Below are 20623 nucleotides of genomic sequence, written 5' to 3'. Positions count from 1 at the left end.
AAGAAATAAATGGCCTCGCAAAACAACTTAGGAAGAGTTTTCTGTATTTCAGGGCACATCAGGAGAGGAGAGCCCTAAGGAGGGTTGGCTGACAGCCAGCCTGGTCTGCAACTTCCACTGCTTAGAAAATGTAACCTAACATCAACAGGCATTTCACTGTTCCATTCAAACTTAAGTCCTTCTAAAAAGGCCAATAAACAAAACAAGGTTCTTGTTTTTAATTTAGTCTAAGATACGTAATCAAGATTTAGATTTCTGCACCCAAATAATACCCAAAGATCCTGACTTCAAAGACAGGAAGTGTGATTTATTTTATAGAAGTTCAAATTTCAGGGTACTAAGCTTAAAACTTGCCAGAAGAAGCCTATTTTCCAAAAGCTAATGTTCACTTTTAAGTTCTGGATAAGTTCAGATCAGTATTCAGGAAAGAGCCAATAATCACTCCCTTCTCTACCCTGAATACACTAAACAACAACATTCCTGGACATTTATATTCTGTTTCCATACTACATTTGACACAGTTTACTTTTCTAATTTCATTTTTCCAACAATTCTGAAGAAAAACATTAGAAACTGTCCACATGAATACAACTGGCTGAAGAGAGGTTTTAAATGTGCAAATAATTTCAAGTAAGCTGATTTAAAGCAACTGATATTTGAAAATTAGGGATTGCTCTCTTTTACAGTAGTTGCTTTCACCCTGTAAATTCAATTATTGTTATTAATACTCTGTAGACTTTGGTAAGAGCATTATTCCTAAGTGAGACAATTCCAACGATGACTAAACCACACTTACCAGAATTCCACTGACCAGAGCCACTTCAAACATTGTAGGTCCCAGATTAAACACCAAAGCACTAAGAACAAAACTGATGCCCCTTGTGCCTCTGTCAATGGTTTTTGACAGTGCTCCTGTTTGCCTGCTTAGATGGAAGGCCAGATCGAGGTTGTGAAGGTGCAGGAAAACATTCTTGGCTATCCTCCTGATTGAATTTTGAGCTACTTTCCCAAATACTGCATTTCTCGCTTCATTAAATAACGCTGCCCCAGCTCTTGAGATACCATCTAAAAAGGGATGAAAAAGTTTACAAAATGAAAATAATTATATTTTCAACTTCCCCTCATGCATGAAATTACACTAGACTCATTCTTTATATATTTTCAACAATTTTAGTTCAAAGGTAATTTATACTTAATTGGCCCAAGCTTTATGCAATTTTTCATTTATAAACCATTGTGCATGCATTTAAATCAGTTTCTTTTGCAGCTGGTTATAAGAAAGGGCAGGATTTATAATCAAGAATAATTTCTATAAGCATTATTTCATTTTTTAATTGGAATACCAGAAGCAAGGTCAGAGAATATTGGGAACAGACATCAACACAGTAACTGTGAAATAGTTACAACACTCTGAGGGCTGGAGCCCCTCTGCTCGGGGGACAGGCTGGGAGAGCTGGGGGTGTTCACCTGGAGAAGAGAAGGCTCCAGGCAAACCTTAGAGCCCCTTCCAGTGCCTAAAAGGGCTCCAGGAGAGCTGGACAGGGACTTGGGACAAGGCATGGAGGGACAGGACACAGGGAATGGCTTCCCACTGCCAGAGGGGCAGGGCTGGATGGAAGATTGGGAAGGAATTGTTCCCTGGGAGGGCGGGGAGGCCCTGGCACAGGGTGCCCAGAGAAGCTGTGGTTGCACCTGGATCCCTGGCAGTGTCCAAGGCCAGGTTGGACGGGGCTTGGAGCTCCCTGGGACAGTGGAAGGTGTCCCTGCCCATGGATGACCTTTGAGGTCCCTTCCAGCCCAAACCACTCCATAATTCTGTGATTCACAACCAGCTGTGATGCTCAGCAGTGCAATGGTCAGGAGCTCTGCTGAGCCCCTCCCTCACTGCAGACCCTTAACTCCCATCCCCAGTTTGGGAATACACTCACAGCCCACGAGAACAGCAGTTGCCAGGGTAGCCACAGTGCTTGGGGCATCGCCGAGGTTGAGCACGTTCCCAGACACCTGGTTGAGGTTGTCCACTGCATATTTAAACATGAAGGGAACCAGTATATTCATGGCCTGAAAGCAGGAGCACACCAATTAGACCACTTGCATTAAAACAACTATTTATGCCTTCTATGGAGCATACTATTTTTTCTGAGATTGCTCTAGTGTTATATTTAGTCCTTAAGTACTTAGTGCAGGTGAGTTGGCTCTTTATTTCAAGCACAATGTTCTCCACTATTAAATCTTCGCTGCTGGGACTGCAGGGTTACTTTGTCTCTCTCATTTTAAATATGGATTAAATATGTCTCCTCTTAAATACGGATTTCTATCCTCAACAAACTGCACACTGCAAAGGCCCTGGAAGTGAGGCTGAGCTCTCAGGACAGCATGAGAGCCCAGGAAATGAATCAAGCAGCAGCCACTGCATGACACACACAGTGCTACTAAATTATGTCCTCATTTGGAGCTGCTTGCTCTTTGTGATGCTGACAATATTCAGTGTGAAGCAGCACTGTTACACAGGAAACCCCTCACCCACACATGGCTAACGCGGCGTCACTGGGATGGATTAAACCAAAGCTCCTGGGAAGTCAAAGAAAATAAGCTGACCCCTCCTTTGTCTCTGTTAATACTCCCCTAAAATTTAAATAATGCTTCCCATTTGCAACATCACTCTAAACTTTAACTTGGTATCTATTAACCCTGGGGTTTGGCACAACAGCACAAAAGACTTTATAGTCTACAAGACACTACAAATGGACTTTAAAAATATGAGTTTTCAAACAAAAAAGTCACATCCACCACCTACCACCCAGTGGGTCACTGCACACTCCTCTAAGAGCAGCAAACCCCAGATCCATCTCCTCTAACAGTGGTGGCCCCTCAGGATGAGAAACCCCAAACAAATGGAGATGTAAACACACCAACTTCAGCAGTTTTTTATTTGCACAACCGTAGCACAAGAAAATACCAAAAATCTTACAGAAAACATAACATTCCTAAGTCTTGTTAATGTGCCTTTGTTACATTGCTCATTTATACCAACAAGAAAGGCAATTTACAGACAAACTTCATATAATTAATAGAATTTCTTAATTCAAACTGCTCTTAACTGTTAAGATTTGAAAATATGGACACAACTTTTTTAGCAGTTGAACAAATATGTGATGACCTATAATGTTACATTCACAGCAGATGTTAAAATACTTCACAGCGAGTTGACTTTGCTTAAAGTTGGCCTCATTTTTTTAAAGAATTTGGAAAAAACTTGTGGGTAGATGACAAATTATTGCACATGAGAAGAAACAAAAAACAGAAACCAGATTGATACAGATATTTCAGCTCTCACCACCAAATGTTTTGGATACCCACTTAGATCTCAATTGTATTTAGGGACATCTGTCAGAGCTGAAAGCCCAGGGAAAAAACTGTAAATTAACTGGATAAAACTAGATTTTGAGAGCAAAAAGTGGTAAATTCATTCTTAAGTTCAAATTCAAGGGGGAAGACAGACTTCCAGAAATTCTAATGACTGTCCCAATATCCAATATTCCCAGTTTTACAAATTATGGCAAATAGTGGAAGGTACAAACTTCACCAAGCAGAGTCATTGGAGCTTTGAAAATATTTTTGTAAACTATAGATTTAAAGAGAGAAATGTAAATTAATTTTTTTGAATCTGTGCTGTGAATTTTTTCAGACGGTGTTTTAGGCTAAAGATTTAAATGCAAATGAGGAAGGGATCCATTTTCTCCTCTTCTCCCATGTCTCCCCTGTGAAATACATTATAAAAAACACCTCAAAATTCTCAACACAGCCTAATTTAAATAACTCCTGAGAGGAGATACATGAGATCTGAAGGCACCTGGGTGAGGTTAGTGCTGGTTTGTTAGTGACTGAGAAAACAGCTGAAGATCAGGTCCTACTTCAAACACATTCCTCTGGAACTTGTCCAGCGCAGCCTGAGAGTCCCTCAGCCACAGCTCCCCTTTTAACAGATGGGAATTGTGGAAATCTCAAATCCCTCTCCCTTCCCCAGTACAACCAAATAACCCCACTTTGCCTTCAGAGTTACTGAAACTCGATTTTGGGGTGGCATTTTGTTCTTAAAAAAGATGAATCTACTGCCATGTGTGTTCCAGTGACAACCAACATGACAAAGTGCAGGTTTTCCTGGGAGAGACCTCTCAGGGGAAAATAAGAATATTGTAATGCAGATGGTCTTGATTTGCTGCAGATTCTCACAAATCTCTCTGCAGGGATTTTATTTCTCACTAGACTGTGCTACACTACAGGTAGTTTTGAAATAGAACTACAGATATATTTAAAGTCCATTTAAAGAAAAGAGATGGATTCTTTAAATTGCTGTTCTCCACTCACAATTAATTTAACTGGTAACAGCCTACAATTTTGCAGAAATGTCTTCTTTTACATCAATATAATTCTTCCCAATAGAGTTTTAAATGAAATTTAAAGCCTGGTCTTAGGTTATAGTTGTTCTGACTCCTTGAGGATAAAGCTTGAATAAGAACAAGGCAGCATGGTATTGCATTTCATTAGCAATCAAGACAGTCTGCTTTCCAGTATTTTAAAAAGAAAAAAGTTAATCTTACAAAGTTTATAGCAAGAGATGAGAGGCCATTACTAGAAACAGGCCTTTCCTACTCAATTTGTTAAATCAATGAGATCACGCTCATAGTAATGGAAACAAAATTTCACCCTTCTGCATAAATTCAGTTCTCTCCTCGTATTTGCTGGCACAGAACAAAAAGCTTTAAGCACACCTTGGTAGACCATGAAAATCTACCATGAAACACAATTGTCTTACACAATATATCTATACAGGCTTCCCTCCTCTGCCTAATGCCTGAAAGCTTGATAACAATTCCCATTAAAAAGACTCTTTTAATATGAATTTGTACATTTTCTATTTCTGGGTTTGAATTAATAGCTTATCCTTGCCTGGATTTATTGGAAAGCAAACACAGCACCCATGAAGTCATCCCAACTCAATTGCTCACATTTAACAGCAGGTTGCCCTGGAATGAATCATGATTAAATGAGTTTAAACTTTTTTTTTAATGACTGCACTGTTTTAAGCTGACAGTGCAACATCATCTTTATTCCCCCGTGGGACTACATCACTTGTAAGGCAAACAGCCTTATCTTTCATTTTGCTCTTCCCAGCATTTTTTGTTTAATAAAGATGATGGATTAATGACAGGCTGAGCCCCAACAAGATAAAACTAGTCCACAGTGAACTGTTCTTTTGCCAATAATTCACTGAGAAACGTTGGCATGAAGATGACTGAATTTATCTCCAGACCAATGTAAACATACACATCCAACAGCTCCATTTGTGGAGTTACACACAGAAATCCCCATCCCTTGTGGAGGCAAGACTGCTAAAGAAGCTCCAAAATGTGGTCCAGATGAGGGAAGAAGCACCTGGCTTCACGCCTTCTTCAAATTTAATGATGACCTGAACTACACTTTTTCCAGTAAGAAAAAAACCCAAACCGATTTTAAATACTTTTCACCTGAAACTCCTCGAAAAGCCAATGATTTCTAAAGGTTTATTGCAATTATCTAACTCCATCTGAGCCCCCAGAAAGAGCTCAAACACCATGATCACAGGTACATGCTTCAGTGATCAGATAGATGTCGTTATCTTTGCATGCAGGCGGAATTTGCAATTCAACCCTTGTGTCCTGCCTCCTTAGCCAAACCATTCCTGCTCTGAAACTTAGGGAATTAGCAGTCAGTAGAAATGCAGAGAGCCTGAAAGAATTCTTTGGCTCATGAATAACACATGCCTGGTCTCTGACCAGGAGGCCAAAACCCATTCCAGGCTGACAGAGGTGACAAGTGATTTTGTCATATTCATGTATTTAATCCAGCTCCTCAGAAGCCTGAGCACTTTTTTCCTTGTGCCACAGAAGAAAAAGGGAAGAAAGAGAAAAGTAAGGAAGCATTTGCTATACATACACCAATAGAGAAGCCAAAAAATGTGGGGAGAACATGGAAAAAGAAAAACCAGATATGCAGAACCTGAGCACGCTGATCTATGTGTCTGAAAACACAGATAATGCTCTGGGTACTCCTCTCACCTGCCTTCCTCTTGCATCTTTCAGATCGTGTACACATGTCTAGATGGGCTATAAATATTTAAGGTAAAAATTTAAAGTGTGCCATAATAATACAACAAATCTTGCAAGGAAGAAAAGACCTTACTAGCCCCGGAGCAGACTCCATCCTGTCATAAAAAGCCATACTAACAGCTCGCTTTGAAGGCTCACAATACCACTGGCAGTTATGTGGAGACAAAAAGGAACCAAAAATCACAATAATTTGTTCAATGACAGGCAACTGGGCCCCACAAAAGGAGTCAAGACAGATTGTAACTGCAGGCTCTTCAGTATCTGCACACAAACTGGCTTTTGTTTTGAAAGTGAATTTTACTGAACTGGAAGATTTAAAGAGACAAATTATTTCTCGAGCAGGATAAGGAGAAATGATCTCCAGCTGTTTTGTGGGTAAGTAACCAAAAACTGGGTGTGTGTTCCTTATATTTATCCCCTGTGGCTGAGAATTTCATAACCTATCTGTCCTCTGTGATTCCTTGGAGTTTTCACAGAATAAAACTGAAGGCACCCTACAGCCTCTGTATTTTAACTGGAAACCTAACTTTGTAAATTCAGAGGTATAAAACCTGAAATTTTTTTGTCAAACTCAGAAGAAGTTGGCCAAAAGTCTTACAGAAGTGTTTCTTTTGGGGGAAGGTGACTTGTAGCAGCCATCATGACCATACAGTTCTCTGGGCAAACCCCCTCAGAACGAGGGGCCTTCAGACAAAATCCACAATAAGGATGTAAATCCTTCAGACAGAATTCCCTTTGTTCCATAGTGTACAAAGAAATCAGGCCAGGTCTGCAGTGAGGAGAAAAACATGCTGGTGTTCCTGTGCTGACACAATCATATAGCAGGAAAACTTTAACAAACAGCTTGTGTGGTCTGTGGAGTACATTGTAATTAACCTCACAAGCAGCTAGAACAAAGGGTTCCCAAATGGGATAATGAAGAAACCACACAGAATTACACATGGTCCAGGAAAGATACAGGTAAACTACTTTGTACTTCATTTTCTCCAGGACAAAGTGACCTTTGTTTGCTCTGGAAGAGAAGCAGATATTCAGGGCTCAAAGATATGACAGACTTACTACAGCTCTGGAATAAACTATTGCACATCGGTTATGTCACAATGACACACACTTAGTATATGTAAAGTATGAAGCAATTCAAGAAAAGTTCTTCCCACAAAGGAAGAGTGAGCACAGTTCTTGAGATGAGGGGAAACTCCTTAATTTGCAGTTATCCAACACAGCTTTGTAATGACAGAACAAAACAAAGAACAGTAGCAAAGGATAGCTAGGAGACAGCCATGAAATTTTTCACGCCTGCCAGTTATAATATGTATTTCCCATAGAGAGCCTGCTGTGTGTTTTTCCAATGAAATCCTTGTTTGCCAAAGCAAACATTCTCACAAAACACTTCTGCTTTAACAAGCATCTCCTAAAACTTGGGCAAAGCTCAACAGGTTTTCTGCTTTTCTTCTGGGAGTCTGCTTAGGACATCAGGGCTTCTGGGCTGCCTTGTACAAATCTGAAGTGGGAAACTTAAGAGAGCACTTAAGAGATCCAAACACTCAGTCAGTTCCCCAAAGAGCAGTTAAATGATTTTCTGATGGGGAAAACATCTCTCTCTCCCAGTAGAAATACAATAGCTCTTTTTTACACCAAATACAGAGCTGTTTGCAAGAGTCAGGCATCCTGGTCATCAATTTTGTTTTTCTAACATCCCAGAAAGCTGCTTGAAACATTAATAAGACTTCCTAAAGGCAAGGTACAGTGCTGCCACATGCAGGATTAGAGGCTGGATTCACATTCTCCATCATATTCATATAACACTGCAAATTAGGGACTAGAGAAGTGGGGAGAAGAAAAGAAAAAAATACTTCACACATTTAAATATTGTCCTCAGATTATTATGATTAACATTACTATTAAGAGTCTTTAAAAAGGAAGTGAGTTAGAATAATTTTCATATCTACCTGGTAGATCTACATCACAAAACCTCAAGGCATCTGCATTTTGAGCAGAGCTTCCCCCAGAGTTTTAAAATGCAGTGGAAAGCATTGCTGTATATTTTGCCCAGGCACACAAAAAGGGGGGGAAGCTCGCTTGCACAGTCCAGCCATATTCTGCATGTCATCACCTGCATTATCAGCAACATCCTGAACTGCAGCACAACCCAAATATCTACTGGAGACAGTACCCACGAGTACCTGAAAGATAAAAAGCTCTTGAGAAAGCACTGTAGACCAGCAATTCCTCTTCAGCTCACATAAATGAGCACATTTCTCTCCCAAGCACTCTTTTAACACCTACACAGCTGAAATTTGTCTCTTCTCTCTTTTCATATCATGGCAATGGTGCTGAGTGCTAATATTAGCTTTATGTTTGGTAAAAATTGCTGTACTTAAAAGCAACCCAGTTGAGCTGTATGTCTCAATGGAATTCACAAAACTTCCTCCCAGTATTTTGCAATGAAATTTTTTTTTTTTTTAAAGCACAAGGAAGTTAACATTTGCTCTTCTGAACTATTTCTACAAGGTTTGCACAGGATTTGAATTATATCCCCCATTAATATGAAGAACACTTTTGCATGCTAAATTCTTTGAAAGAACAAATAAACACTAATTTCGTTGCAGGTAAGAATATAGAAGATCCTTTTACACAATGAAGTAAAGACCAATCCTCCATTTCACAATCAAAGACTATAGGAAAAATCATTTGAATGAAAGCAGGGTTCTTAAATACAAAAAGTTATACAGCTTCTCTCATATTAGGACACCAGAGAAGTCCCTGAAACAATGAATTCCTCTGTCACTTCATAGAGAAATTATCAACAGACCGGAGCTCAAATCCTTTCCACAGCACAGCAAGAGCTGTGAGTAGGCACCACCACATTGCTCAAGTTCAGGGTTGAGAATGGACACAGAGCCTTGAAGAAATCCTATCTGACAGCACCACACAAGAAGAGAACAACCTTTAACTCCCATTTCCTGTAATTTCTGAGGTAAATAATTAACCAGCAATGGAAAATCCTGGGCTAAACTAATGGGAGCAAGGGAAATAAAAATTCTGGTTGTCATCATTATCTCCCTAAACATGCACACATGTACTACCTGCAGATACACCCTGTTCCAAAATCCAAGCTCTTATTTCTGATACATGCCCCTGGTACAAAACCCAGACATCTTAAGAGCGTAAAAGCCCTTGAACACTAGAAAAGAAAATGATTCCTTGTACAGATGAACAGTAACTGTGACACTACAACGAGGTGTCTGTTCTTACCTTGGCACTTGCCAGAAAGCCCAGGGATATGGCAACCCTGGCCCGTAGGTCTGGCCTGTCTTTGGGCCACACATAGGACAGCATTGCCCGGATGATCTTCTTGGCATCGATCTCCTTCAGCTGTCGGAAAGAGCAAACAAAGGCACTGCTTTATAAAGAGACCTTGGGAAGTAAAATAACTGTATAAGTAAGAATGAATTTTATACATTTGGATCACTTCTGTATTTTCTTTGATAGGAAACAGACACTTGACAATGTCTGAGACTAGGACTGCTATTAACATTTCAAGCTGTAAGTTTTTAGGTTCATATCCATGACATGCTGTTAAAGCTGTTCCATGTTCTCCAGAGTGCAAGTTTGGCTGGCTGCAACTGGAACATAGAGAAAGCCACAACTCCCCACCTAGACATACTTCACAGAACAAATAAACTGACCCTTCTTTTTTATCTCCTCAAGATTGCTGTACAAAATTCAATGGCTTGGTACTTCCTTTTTGGAAGACGTTTTAAAATAGCTTAGAAACAACAAGAGAGAATAGCAAAAAAAACCACCCCAAACTAACAAAAAAACTAAGGCAAGAAGGAAATCTGAAAGGTCCACAATAAACCTTAATAGCTTGGAGAACATTCCCTGATGTTAGATTATCAGGCTTCACAAGGCAGAAGATGTACATGGCTACATGCTGGCTTAACTGATTATATCAGTTTTAACTGAATTCTTAAAATAGGTTCTCCTCCAAATCTCATGTGCTCTAAGTAAGAGCACAATCCAGTTAACGAGAGACACATCTTGAAAAGCATTACTTTTTCTGTTTGGGTTTATTTAAAGTTTTGGTTTGGGATTCTTTTTCTGTTGCTGTTGTGTTTGGTTGCTGTATTTTTTTACAACAGTGCAGGTTATATTTTCCAGCTGGACAGATGTCTATCACTGACACTTCTGATATATCCCACTGAACTCCCAAGCTAAATTATCTGCAGCCTAGACCACATTTCCTAACGGAGAACAAGTGGATGTGCAGTAACACAGAGCACAAGTATCAACAACTCATTTCTCTATGTTGGCTACGCTGGGGATTAACTTGAAAGACACGAGGGTTATCTAAGACAGAAGGGAGGGCAGCAAGGACAGCTAATCTCTCCATTTCAGGCAGTATTTTGTAGTGGGGAGGAGGGAGGGAAACAAAAAGTTAGTGCACACCTTTCAAAGATGACTCTTATGACAGAAGTCAGTAGAAAGAGGGAGTATTATAATAAATCTTACTGTTTGAGGATAAACCAAATTAGAAAAGAAATTCTCTGTTAAGGTCTGGGGTGAATAAGCAATAAAGGAGAGGTCTGCTAAAAGGCAAAATTACCGAGGCAACCAGGGAAGCCAATCCTATAAATGTAAGCTTTTAAAAGCACCGGGAAATTCATCTCAGTTTTTCTAGTCACAGCTTCAAGCAAAACCAAGGCATTTTGTCACCAGCTGCAAATGTATTGGAACATCACACAGGATAAGCACATTTCAAATTACTTTTAAAAAATGGATATATGGAAGATCTGTAAGTGGAGAGAGGATGCAAAGGTGTCTCTGTTGTGTCCTACCCACTTGAGAGATGAGCTATCTGCTGCAGCATATACATTAATCTTTCCATTTGAGCCAAGGATATGCATAAAAAGCAGTTCAAACACATGGAAAAATATCTTTGATCACCACTTACAGGTTAAAAGGAAGTTAAAAAAAATTGGTACCACATTAACACAAAAGATACAAAAGTGCAATCAGAGGAGTTCTAATTATATGTTGCTATTGGCTAGGCAGACTTTGCACAGAAAAGCTATTAAAAGGAACAAAATATATTGGCTGCAAACAAGGAATCTATTTCCTTTTTTCATGGCTCTGAACAGTGACAGAAGTAAATCCATTTAGAAAAAAGTCAGAAGGCAGCCACTCATTTGCCAAAGGCCTTGCAAAGGAACAAGAAGAAATATCAAAGGATGCAAAATGCACACATATTACATCAAAGTTTACCATGAAATAAATGTTACTGTTGTACTGAAACATGAGTTAAAAATTGTTTAAATATGCAAGTGGCAACATTAAGAATTAAAATGAGCAATCTGTTCAATGGACTCAGGCCCTTTTTTGATTCTCTGAGGTACATAAAAAGGTTAAGAGATTAATTTATTTTACCTCCTTTTAAATGGCAGGAATGTTTTACATTTTCTTTCAAGGTCTGTTTCTACAGAAATGCAAGGAATGGAAGGAAAAATATTATAAATCTAATACAGCAGGGAGCAAAGAAGGAAAGCCTTTTCCTCTTTTTGAATGCAGCATGTTTTTAAAACACATTATGCAATACTGAAGATTATTTGGAAAAGAATGACCATTGACCAACTTTCTGTCCCCTCTACCCATCCCATCCAGGTTCTGAACCTTTTAAAATACCTAAAGAGGGGGGAAAAAAAGAAAGCCATCATTCCTCTTCACAATCTCCATGGTTATTGAGCACTTCGAGGCACTCATTGGGCTGACCCTGTCACTTGGTGGATAAAGCCTGTGCCAGGATGATGAGCTGTTAGAAGAGGGATGCAAGAAAGTGGTAGTTTGACTTGCATTTAAGCTGTCACTGCTGATGAAGAAAGACCCAGCTCTGGCTCCCTGTGTGCTGCCTCAGGAGCTACCCTCAGGAAGCTCTATCACCCTCTTTATTGTACCAGCACAAGCTTTTTACCCCTGCACGAGGTTATTCTCCCAACCACCACCAAAAACACCCCCAAAGCTGGTAAAGACCAGTACTGATTTCAGTACTCAGCACAGCAGCCACTGCTGTAAGCACAAGTTATTTTGGAATTTTAAAAAAGTCTAAGTTTCTCTAGCAGTTACATGTGAGATGAAGGTAATGTGCCCTTCATTCTGTGTTCATCCTTAGTATTCAGTTCTGTACCTGCTGAAGCTGCTATAAAAGGGGCAATTTAAAATGTCACTCCCAAAGTCAGAATGAACAGGCTGGTTTGTCAAAAAAAATCTGGAACAGAGAGAGGTGTAATAGAGCTGACAGGTATCTCACCTGCAGTTCTCCTAAAAGTATAATCCTAGGAGGAAAAAAATGTGGTAAATGGGGTGCCAGTATTTTTATTTTTACACACTGAATACAAGTGCATGCTACATGAGATACAGGAACTGCACTTGGAACAGAGTATTTCCTTCAGTTTTGCTGAGAAATTCCTGGCAAACCCAATGTTACCCTGTTTTCTTCCACTCTTCACACGCTTCACCTCGTCCACAGCTGGCTCTTGCTGCTTTCTCCTGGACAGCTGGTATTTGTTTAGTTAGACAACAGACTTAACTGACCATGTCCTGTATTAACCACGTTATAGTTGCATTTATTGGAATAAAGAAGTTAAGGGATTGATTTATACAGGAATAGCTGCAAGTAGTGGCTGAAGAGAGAATGCCAATGAAATTTTACAGTGCCAGCAAACTGAAAAAAATATCATCTGGCATGAAAATTTTTGGATAACATATTGCTAGCGACTTTCAGCATTAAGAAACATCCAACATCCCTTAAGGCTACTTGTGTTTTGGTAAACAGAACCTTCCATTTCCTTTCCGACCAGGGAAAACCCTGGAATCTAAATATGCGAAACAGAGAAGCAGAGTCAGTTAGGTTTGAAGTCTGTTTCACCTAGAAAATCCCTGAAAAGAGCTGACACCTATTGCAAGGAGGGTCTTAAAATGAGTCTGAAGTTAATGTTACATGCAGAGCCAGTGGTACCACTGACTGGAGATGGCCAATTATTTTGTTTCCCCCTGTGCCTCATGCAGAAAAGATCACAGATGTTTGCTAAAACAAGCTGGCTACACCTCAGCTTATGAAATTCCCTCTTACTATAAAACATACACCTCTCCTCATTTCTGCCCGTAGCACAAACAGGTTTGGATTCAATGAAGGAACAATTCTCAGATGAAAACTTGAAAGAAAATCTTAAATTTAACTCTTTGATTTCTTTACAATTGAGGCTGTAGGAGAGATACCCTCAGAACAGTTAAATTAGCAAAGCAGCCCTGAAAGACCTGGATTCTGAAAGTTCAGTTTGTCATCAATGTGGTCTTGACTCATTTTAGGGAAGATCCCACCCAAGTTTGAACAAGTTATAACCATTCACACAGAATGATTCTGCAAATATACAAAGCATCAGAAATAAGTGTGCCCAGGAAATGAGAAGATGGAAGTTCTGTAAACTCAAGAGCTTTGATTTGGCAATTTTAATCACACAGTTGATACTGTCCTGTTTTAACCAAAAGTTTGCCTCATTTTCTGATTGTAATCATTTGGTCTAATAAAAGATACTGCTTCTCCTTCATTAATTTAATGTGCTTCCTGAACAGAAATACAGCCAGAATATACCAGCTGCATTACCACTAATTCCACATAAAAATACACACAGTTTAACTGCTTTCTCCCCTCCCATTTCAAGTGTGATTTTACCAACTGATGCAAGAACCCAAGAGCTGATTTCTACTATCCTGTCTGTCAAGTCACAGAGAAGTATCAGTCACAAGATCAACAAATCAGTGAATTACAAGAGAACATATTTTCCATCAAAAGAATATCACACAGGCCAATTTCAAAGGAGCGTGTAACAGTAAAACAGTAAAAGTATTTTTAGTAAAATAAATAAAGCCCTTCAACACCATTATTACAAACATTTGGTGATTTAAGAGCTACCAAGTCTACACTGACAATTAAACAGTATCTACTCTACTACAATATTCATATATCTACCAAGAGAATTTTGGACAAATTGTTGCTTGAGGTCTTCAGTTTTTAGGTTTAGTTTCTTTGGGGAACCTGACAATATTTTTTATTTAAAAAGCAACATTAATTGAGCAAGTTTTACCCCTTCCTTTGGATCCGTGTGAAGCCCTCCACCAGCATGGCCGTGCCAACACATCCTCTTCTCTATCAGTTGCCACCTCGGCAGGATCTGTGTGAAAATAAAAAGTCAATTTGCAAGAACCTCAGGAAACAGGCACGTAAAAGCCAGCAGAAAGAAGAACTACTGGCCTGTTTTGCCTCCCTCATCGTCCAACAGTTTAAACTTGTTTTAATAAAAGATCTTACCTCCCTCTAAAAACCTTGCCTTGCTTAAGAAAACAATAATAAAAAAGGGATATAATCCTAGCAGCAAAGAGCATATTCCAAGCAGCCAGGAGGTAAAGATAACACATTGTTAAATATTGAAACTGAACCAAAGAACACAGAAAAAACTTGATGTTTTGGAGGATAACCATACTCAGGCACATTAATATGTGAAGTGAAACACATCTAAGCAGTAATACTCTCTCCCTGTATGTAAGAGTAACTTCACTTGAGGGCAAAATAAATAGATAAATCTGCTTCACATTTGTCTTTCCTACCAGGATGGGAATGGCCACAAGTCATCCCATTCCAGAGGCCCTGCTGCAATCCATGTACAGGGGCAGTTTGGAAAAGAACCTGCTTGTTAAAAACAAACGTTCGCTTCTCTTAGCATGTGGCCAAGATTCCCTGAGAAGATTTCTGAATTTATTTATGCATGTAGATGTATTAAAAAATAACAACTCACTACCACCAGGCATTTTTCCAAGTTCAAAGTGCCTGCCACAAACAATGGACCTGTTAAAGCTTTTCAAAAAAGAATCTGCTTTTTGTTTAAAAGATTTGCTACATGTTGACAATTTCCAGGTTCAAGTTATGTAAAAGCTCATTAGCAATCTTATTTTATGTATGTTGGTTGATAGCAGACCCCAGGGTTTCCCAAATCAAAATGTCACTTTTCACATTTTAAAGAAAAACATTATAAAAAAACTAATCTAAGTAGATTTCATGCTTTGAAGTCACAATGACCCTCAAAAGATTTTAGCTACTTAAGTCAGTTATGAGTGGTTATTATTTTATAATTAAAAACAAAAAAGAAAAGCAAGACAAATACATTTCTTAGCTTCATTCAAACAAGTGTGTTACTCAGAAATCTGTCATATTATTCCATGAACAGGAAAAATTGCATCTTCCCTATGTTTGCACTGGTTTAAGGCAAGCAGACCTCATAGGAGTAAGAGCCTGACATGCTGGCACCCAATGATGAAAATATTCTACAACCTAAGCAGAAATTTGAAGGAATAAAGCCCTACATATTGAAGGAAAACTCACAGTTTCCTACCTGGCTATTCCTTACCTGGGTATTTCCTGTCCCTAACAAATGAATCTAAATACCACCACACAAATACTACACTTTTAAGAACTCTTTTTTGAAGTTATTGTATTATCATTAGTTTGCGGAGATTCCAAAAGAATTCTAGGGGCAGAAACATAAGTTGCCATTTCACTCCAGAATTGTGACTAGTGAAATTAAAAAAAAAAAAAAAAAAAAAAGTAACAGCAGTCTAAACAGAAAGATGTTCCAGGGCTTAAGTGTTTTCTGACCTGCAAGTTGGAAGAACAACAATTTATACCAACCTCTGAATGCTCCAATAATGGCCTTGAATAATTCCCTCCCAGACTGTGCCATGATCTTTGCCTGCAGATTGGTGGAATCTACAGAATAGAACAGGAGGGGAAAAAAAAAAAGAGAGAAATGAAAACAGAGTCATGCAGAACATGCACTTCACATTCAGAGAATATTCATCTAGTTTATGTAAACAAGCAGAACATGAAAAGAAGGCAGATGGCTTTGTGTTTTAACAAGTGACCACAGAAAAAGAAAATTGGTGGGGAGCAGCTGTAAAATAAATTACATTCACACATCAGAAATGCTCAGTGACAATGAACCTTTCCCTTCCCTGAATCCCCACTCTCATCAGACTTTGTTTCTTCTGTACAACAAAAGCCCAGTTTTCCCTTTCCTCTCATTTTAATTTTCTCCCAGGTTGTCTTCTGAATTCTTTCAAATAGTCTTTTGTCCTGTTTTTCATCATGAAATGTTATTTTTATGCTTATAGGTTCTGCCATTCCCAATTCCTCTTAGCTCAGCTCATGCCATGCTTGTCTCCAGAAGGCAAATCAAAGCTACAGCTTTTGCCTGGGAAGCACTGGGACTTTGAGAAAGCAGAGCAGGGCTGGCAACAAGTTTTAGGTTATCAGGACACAATATATGCAATATTCACAGATCCCTCCATGCACCTTAACCTGTAATACACAGCTGGCACCAACTGTACCACGCTCTACACGTTACCCTGCAAAGCAATCCATATTCCTAAGTTTCCAAGGACCATTTCTGTTCCTCAGATGGACTGGCTGGCAGTGCTTCCCCATGGCAAAACACAGGGACCTCTCCTGGTCAGCAGTGATGGTGCCACATCAGCTCTGACACATGCAATACTCAATCTTTCAGTGCTCTGTTACAATACTACCCATACACCTCACACTCTACAACAATCACCACCAAGAGTGAAAAGAGCCAAAGAGCTGCTCACCAGCCCACGGCAAAGGACAAACAGCAAAAAAAAAGGAAAAAAAAAAAGAACTTGACCATAAAAAAGGGTAATTTTAACCTTGACAAACAGCAGCACCATCATATATTTTATACCTTGCCTTAAACATCCTTTTGCTCCTAAGACACATATCCCAAGTAATAATTTCATGAGTCATTTCAAAGAAAATTAAAACCATTTCTCCACAAGTCATCACATGGACCTGCTATTCCAAACATTTCCATTATATGACATTATAGAGAAAGAGAGAACATCATAATTATAGATTTTGCATTTAGTAGAGCTCACTGGCCTCAGTGAACCATCCTGATACTTCCAACACCTGGGTTAAACAAAGGAGTTGCATTTCTAAAGCACTTCCTTGTAGATGCACTCATGACTCGACAGCTTTGTGTCAGCACAGAGGATTCCAGCTAAAGCAAGACACTCTCCACAGGAATGATGAGAGTGTCATAAACAGAAAATATAATGGAAAAATTACGATGCTTCACCAGTTAGTGGGAAGCAGCTAATTACTGTTTTCTGCAGTGTACCCACAGGACGTCATAAAAACATTTTCTTAAAAATTCATCTCTTTTGACCTCAAAGTTCTCAGAGCTCACTTCTGACTGAAATATGAGGCAGGCAAGATCACAGAAACAACTTCTACTGAAACACCAGCAGATTTGGTCTCAATTACTGCATTAGATAGATAGCCTGATCTCTCGACTGAAGCTATGAACTGTCATGGGGTTAAGACAGCAAAAAGATTTAAAGGTTTTGCACAAGATACACAGAAAAACTTGTTCTTATTTTCAGTGTTGAGCCTGGAAGACTCAATCCTCTCTCAAGCCCCTGCTAAAAAACAAATCTGAGCAAAGAAACAAACAGTTAAACAAGGTGAACAGCTTACTTCACTGATAATTCCTCTGACCATCACATTATTGACAGCAAAATTGCCCAAATGATATGGGCTGAAGCTTTCCCTGCCATTCTTCAAACATGCTGCAGGAAGACTTAGGACTCCACTCTCCCTCACTAGGGCTCCCAAGAGCTTTAAGACTACAAAGAAAAGCCATACTTGAATCTAATCACAAAACATAAAAGAAGCAGGTTATTGCTTTAAAGAACCAGGAGCAAGTCCTGCTTATTTCAGAATTTAAGAAATAATGCAGGGAACTTGAATTCCGGCGTTTCATAACTCCTGAATGCCTGACTCTGCACCATTATGTTCTTTTAATGTATTTTTGGATATGATTCTATAAACTCTAAAGGATGAAACAGATGTCTAGTACTGATTGCACATAAAAGTCATGTTGCTGAAGTGTCATGACTGTGGGTAGTAGTTTAAATACTACAAATGCAAACAAACAACAGGGATTAAACACATTTGTGCAAGGTCAAACCCACACTTAGAAGCTTCTCTCTGAAATATGATATGTAGTGTTTCAGACATGCAGCACTCATCTCATGGGGATTTTTTTTTAAACTATCTGTAACAGAAAAGATAACTGAAGGTGGGATTCAAGTACCTGTGCAGCATTTAAGTCCCACAGTTGATCCTGCCGAGTTTACAAGGCAAGAAAATAAATGATGAATAGGAAAGAACGGAGAAAAACGAGAGAAAAAGGTGAAAATTTTCTGGTATAAAAATAGGCTAAACTGTCACCAGTGTGAACAATATAAACTTAACTGGAGTCATATTTAACAGTGGCGAATGTGTAATTTCTCTGGACACTTGGGTGGATGTGTACAGAGCAAAGGAAAGGACCTTAAAGCCCATCCAGTGCCAACCCCTGCCATGGGCAGGAACACCTTCCACTACATCAGCCTGCTCCAAGTCCCATCCAACCTGGCGCTGGACACTGCAAAGGAATGGGGCATCCCTCCTCACAGCAATTTTAGATGTCCATTTTTATAGGCAGACATATGGGATTACTGCTCTGCTCAGCAGCAATACCCCCTTTCTAAAGGGATTTTGAAAATTCAAGGAATTTCAAATACCCCATTACAAAGCAGGTATTTGCCAGTGAGGACTGCTGACTGCCTGAGACTGCTGATTAACAGCTCCTGGGCAGCAAGGTGTCCAACTGCACCTTCAGAGTCTAGAGAAGAGAATTTAGCAATGCACACAAACACATGAAATGTCTGGACAATAAACATCAGTGCAATTTTAAAGAACAGACCAGGCTTCAGGTGAAAATAAATAAATAAAAAACCCAAAGTAAAATATAAATAAATTTAATAAAAAATACCTGAAACTTCTCTTGCAACCCCTTCCAGAGCAAGGGATATTATTAAGTTATGCAGAAGGACAAGCTCTTTATCACTGGCAGCTGGAAGGGCATGATAATGGAAGGAAAAAGTCTCTATTTTGTACCGTTACAGTTACAATAATGTACACAGCCCAGCTTTCTACAACTGCCAAAGTTCTCCCTGAAAGAAACTCCTCAGTGTATTTCTTTGCTTATAAAGATTCCTAGCAAAATAAATATCCTTAGTTAAAGGCTGATCAACCCTTCCAGTCAAATGCTATTTTCTTTCCGTTTAGCTCATTTAAATTCATTTAACTAATTTTTAGATTAATTTAATTTCCATATTTAGATTGGATAGAATTTGCCATTGCTTTTATTTTGGATACAGACAAGCTTCTAAAAAAAAAAAAACAAAACAAAACAAAAAAACCCAACCCAAACCCACAAGCTTCCTAGAAAAAAAAAAAAACCAAAAGCAATTGTTCAGTTACTCATGAAAGTTTATCAAGCCAGCGTGCCAGTTCTCCACTCAGCAGAGATCCTAAATTCCAAACACAAGTTTTGACATGATGAACCCCTGCCTACTCCAACCACAGGAGAGTGAACTGAAGGAGCTGTGGTTATGGAAATACAAACTGATCTCAATATCAAAAAATGAAGCCTGATGACAGTTCCACAATATTTATGGTACCTGTTTTTCCCCTCCATAAATTTAGCTGTTTTCCTCTCCAGGACACAAATGTTACATGAGTTAGTATTCAGAAAAGCAAGACTCTAATCAAAACTACTGAAAAATAGAAGTGTGAGGGGAAAAAGAGATTTGAATCTGTAACGCAATAACACCCAAACAACTCTACTGTACTTGACTCTTGTGGTACTAAGTGCCATAGAAAATACGTATCTATTCTAACACAATTAAGCTTACAATTGTAAGCTTAGAAAACCTTAAAATGGATGTGAAACTATGAAGATGGGGGACCAAGTACCACACGGATGCAAAGCAGAGCAGGATGAAATGCAAGTCTTTGAAATTAACTTTTGCAAAAAGAATGGTTGGTAACTTTGCTCCTGTGCTCATTTTATCAGAGCTTATTCCTTCCTTCAATCCCATTTTTTGTCAGGAGTTAAGCTATGGCTGTACTGTTCACCAACTTGAGGTGTAACAGGCACAGCTCTTGACTGACTCAAGTTATGCTGTCACAAACCTCTGCTATTTGTGTAGTTACATCAGTTAAAGCAGAACTGTGGCTGCGGAGTTTACTCCCAAATGGGGTTTTACCCCAGCACTGAGGAGCACTGGTGCAACCACTTCACAGTAGGTGTGTCCTCCTGGAAAGTCCCTACTAGTTAGGAACACTTTGGGGAAGACATGCCATTAAAGCCTGGTTGTGTCCTGCCAGTCTCCCATGCTGTGTGGGACTAAGAGGCTGGATCATGAGCATTTATTTCACATTTACAGCCCTTGGTTACATTCAACAAACCAGTGCAAAAGCTAACCCCTGTGTGACACCTAGAACCCAGCAATGA

General features: G+C 39.2%; 1 protein-coding gene across 1 annotated transcript in view; it reads right to left on the bottom strand.

Annotated features, from left to right (window-relative positions):
- Positions 1-20623, bottom strand: part of ABCB7 (ATP binding cassette subfamily B member 7) — a 36173-nt gene that overhangs the window by 13517 nt on the left and 2033 nt on the right. The window contains exons 2-6 of the mRNA XM_039571796.1: positions 15889-15966; positions 14291-14377; positions 9405-9524; positions 1929-2061; positions 797-1065 (exon numbers count right to left, since the gene is read on the bottom strand). Of these exons, the coding sequence (XP_039427730.1) occupies positions 797-1065; positions 1929-2061; positions 9405-9524; positions 14291-14377; positions 15889-15966 (687 nt within the window). The remainder of the gene's footprint in view (positions 1-796; positions 1066-1928; positions 2062-9404; positions 9525-14290; positions 14378-15888; positions 15967-20623) is intronic.

The sequence above is a fragment of the Corvus cornix genome, chromosome 4A (genome assembly GCF_000738735.6).
Source record: "Corvus cornix cornix isolate S_Up_H32 chromosome 4A, ASM73873v5, whole genome shotgun sequence".
NCBI classification, from domain to species: Eukaryota; Metazoa; Chordata; class Aves; order Passeriformes; family Corvidae; genus Corvus; species Corvus cornix.
The sequence above is the reverse complement of the archived record's forward strand: the minus strand, read 5'-3'. Positions and strand labels throughout refer to the sequence as shown.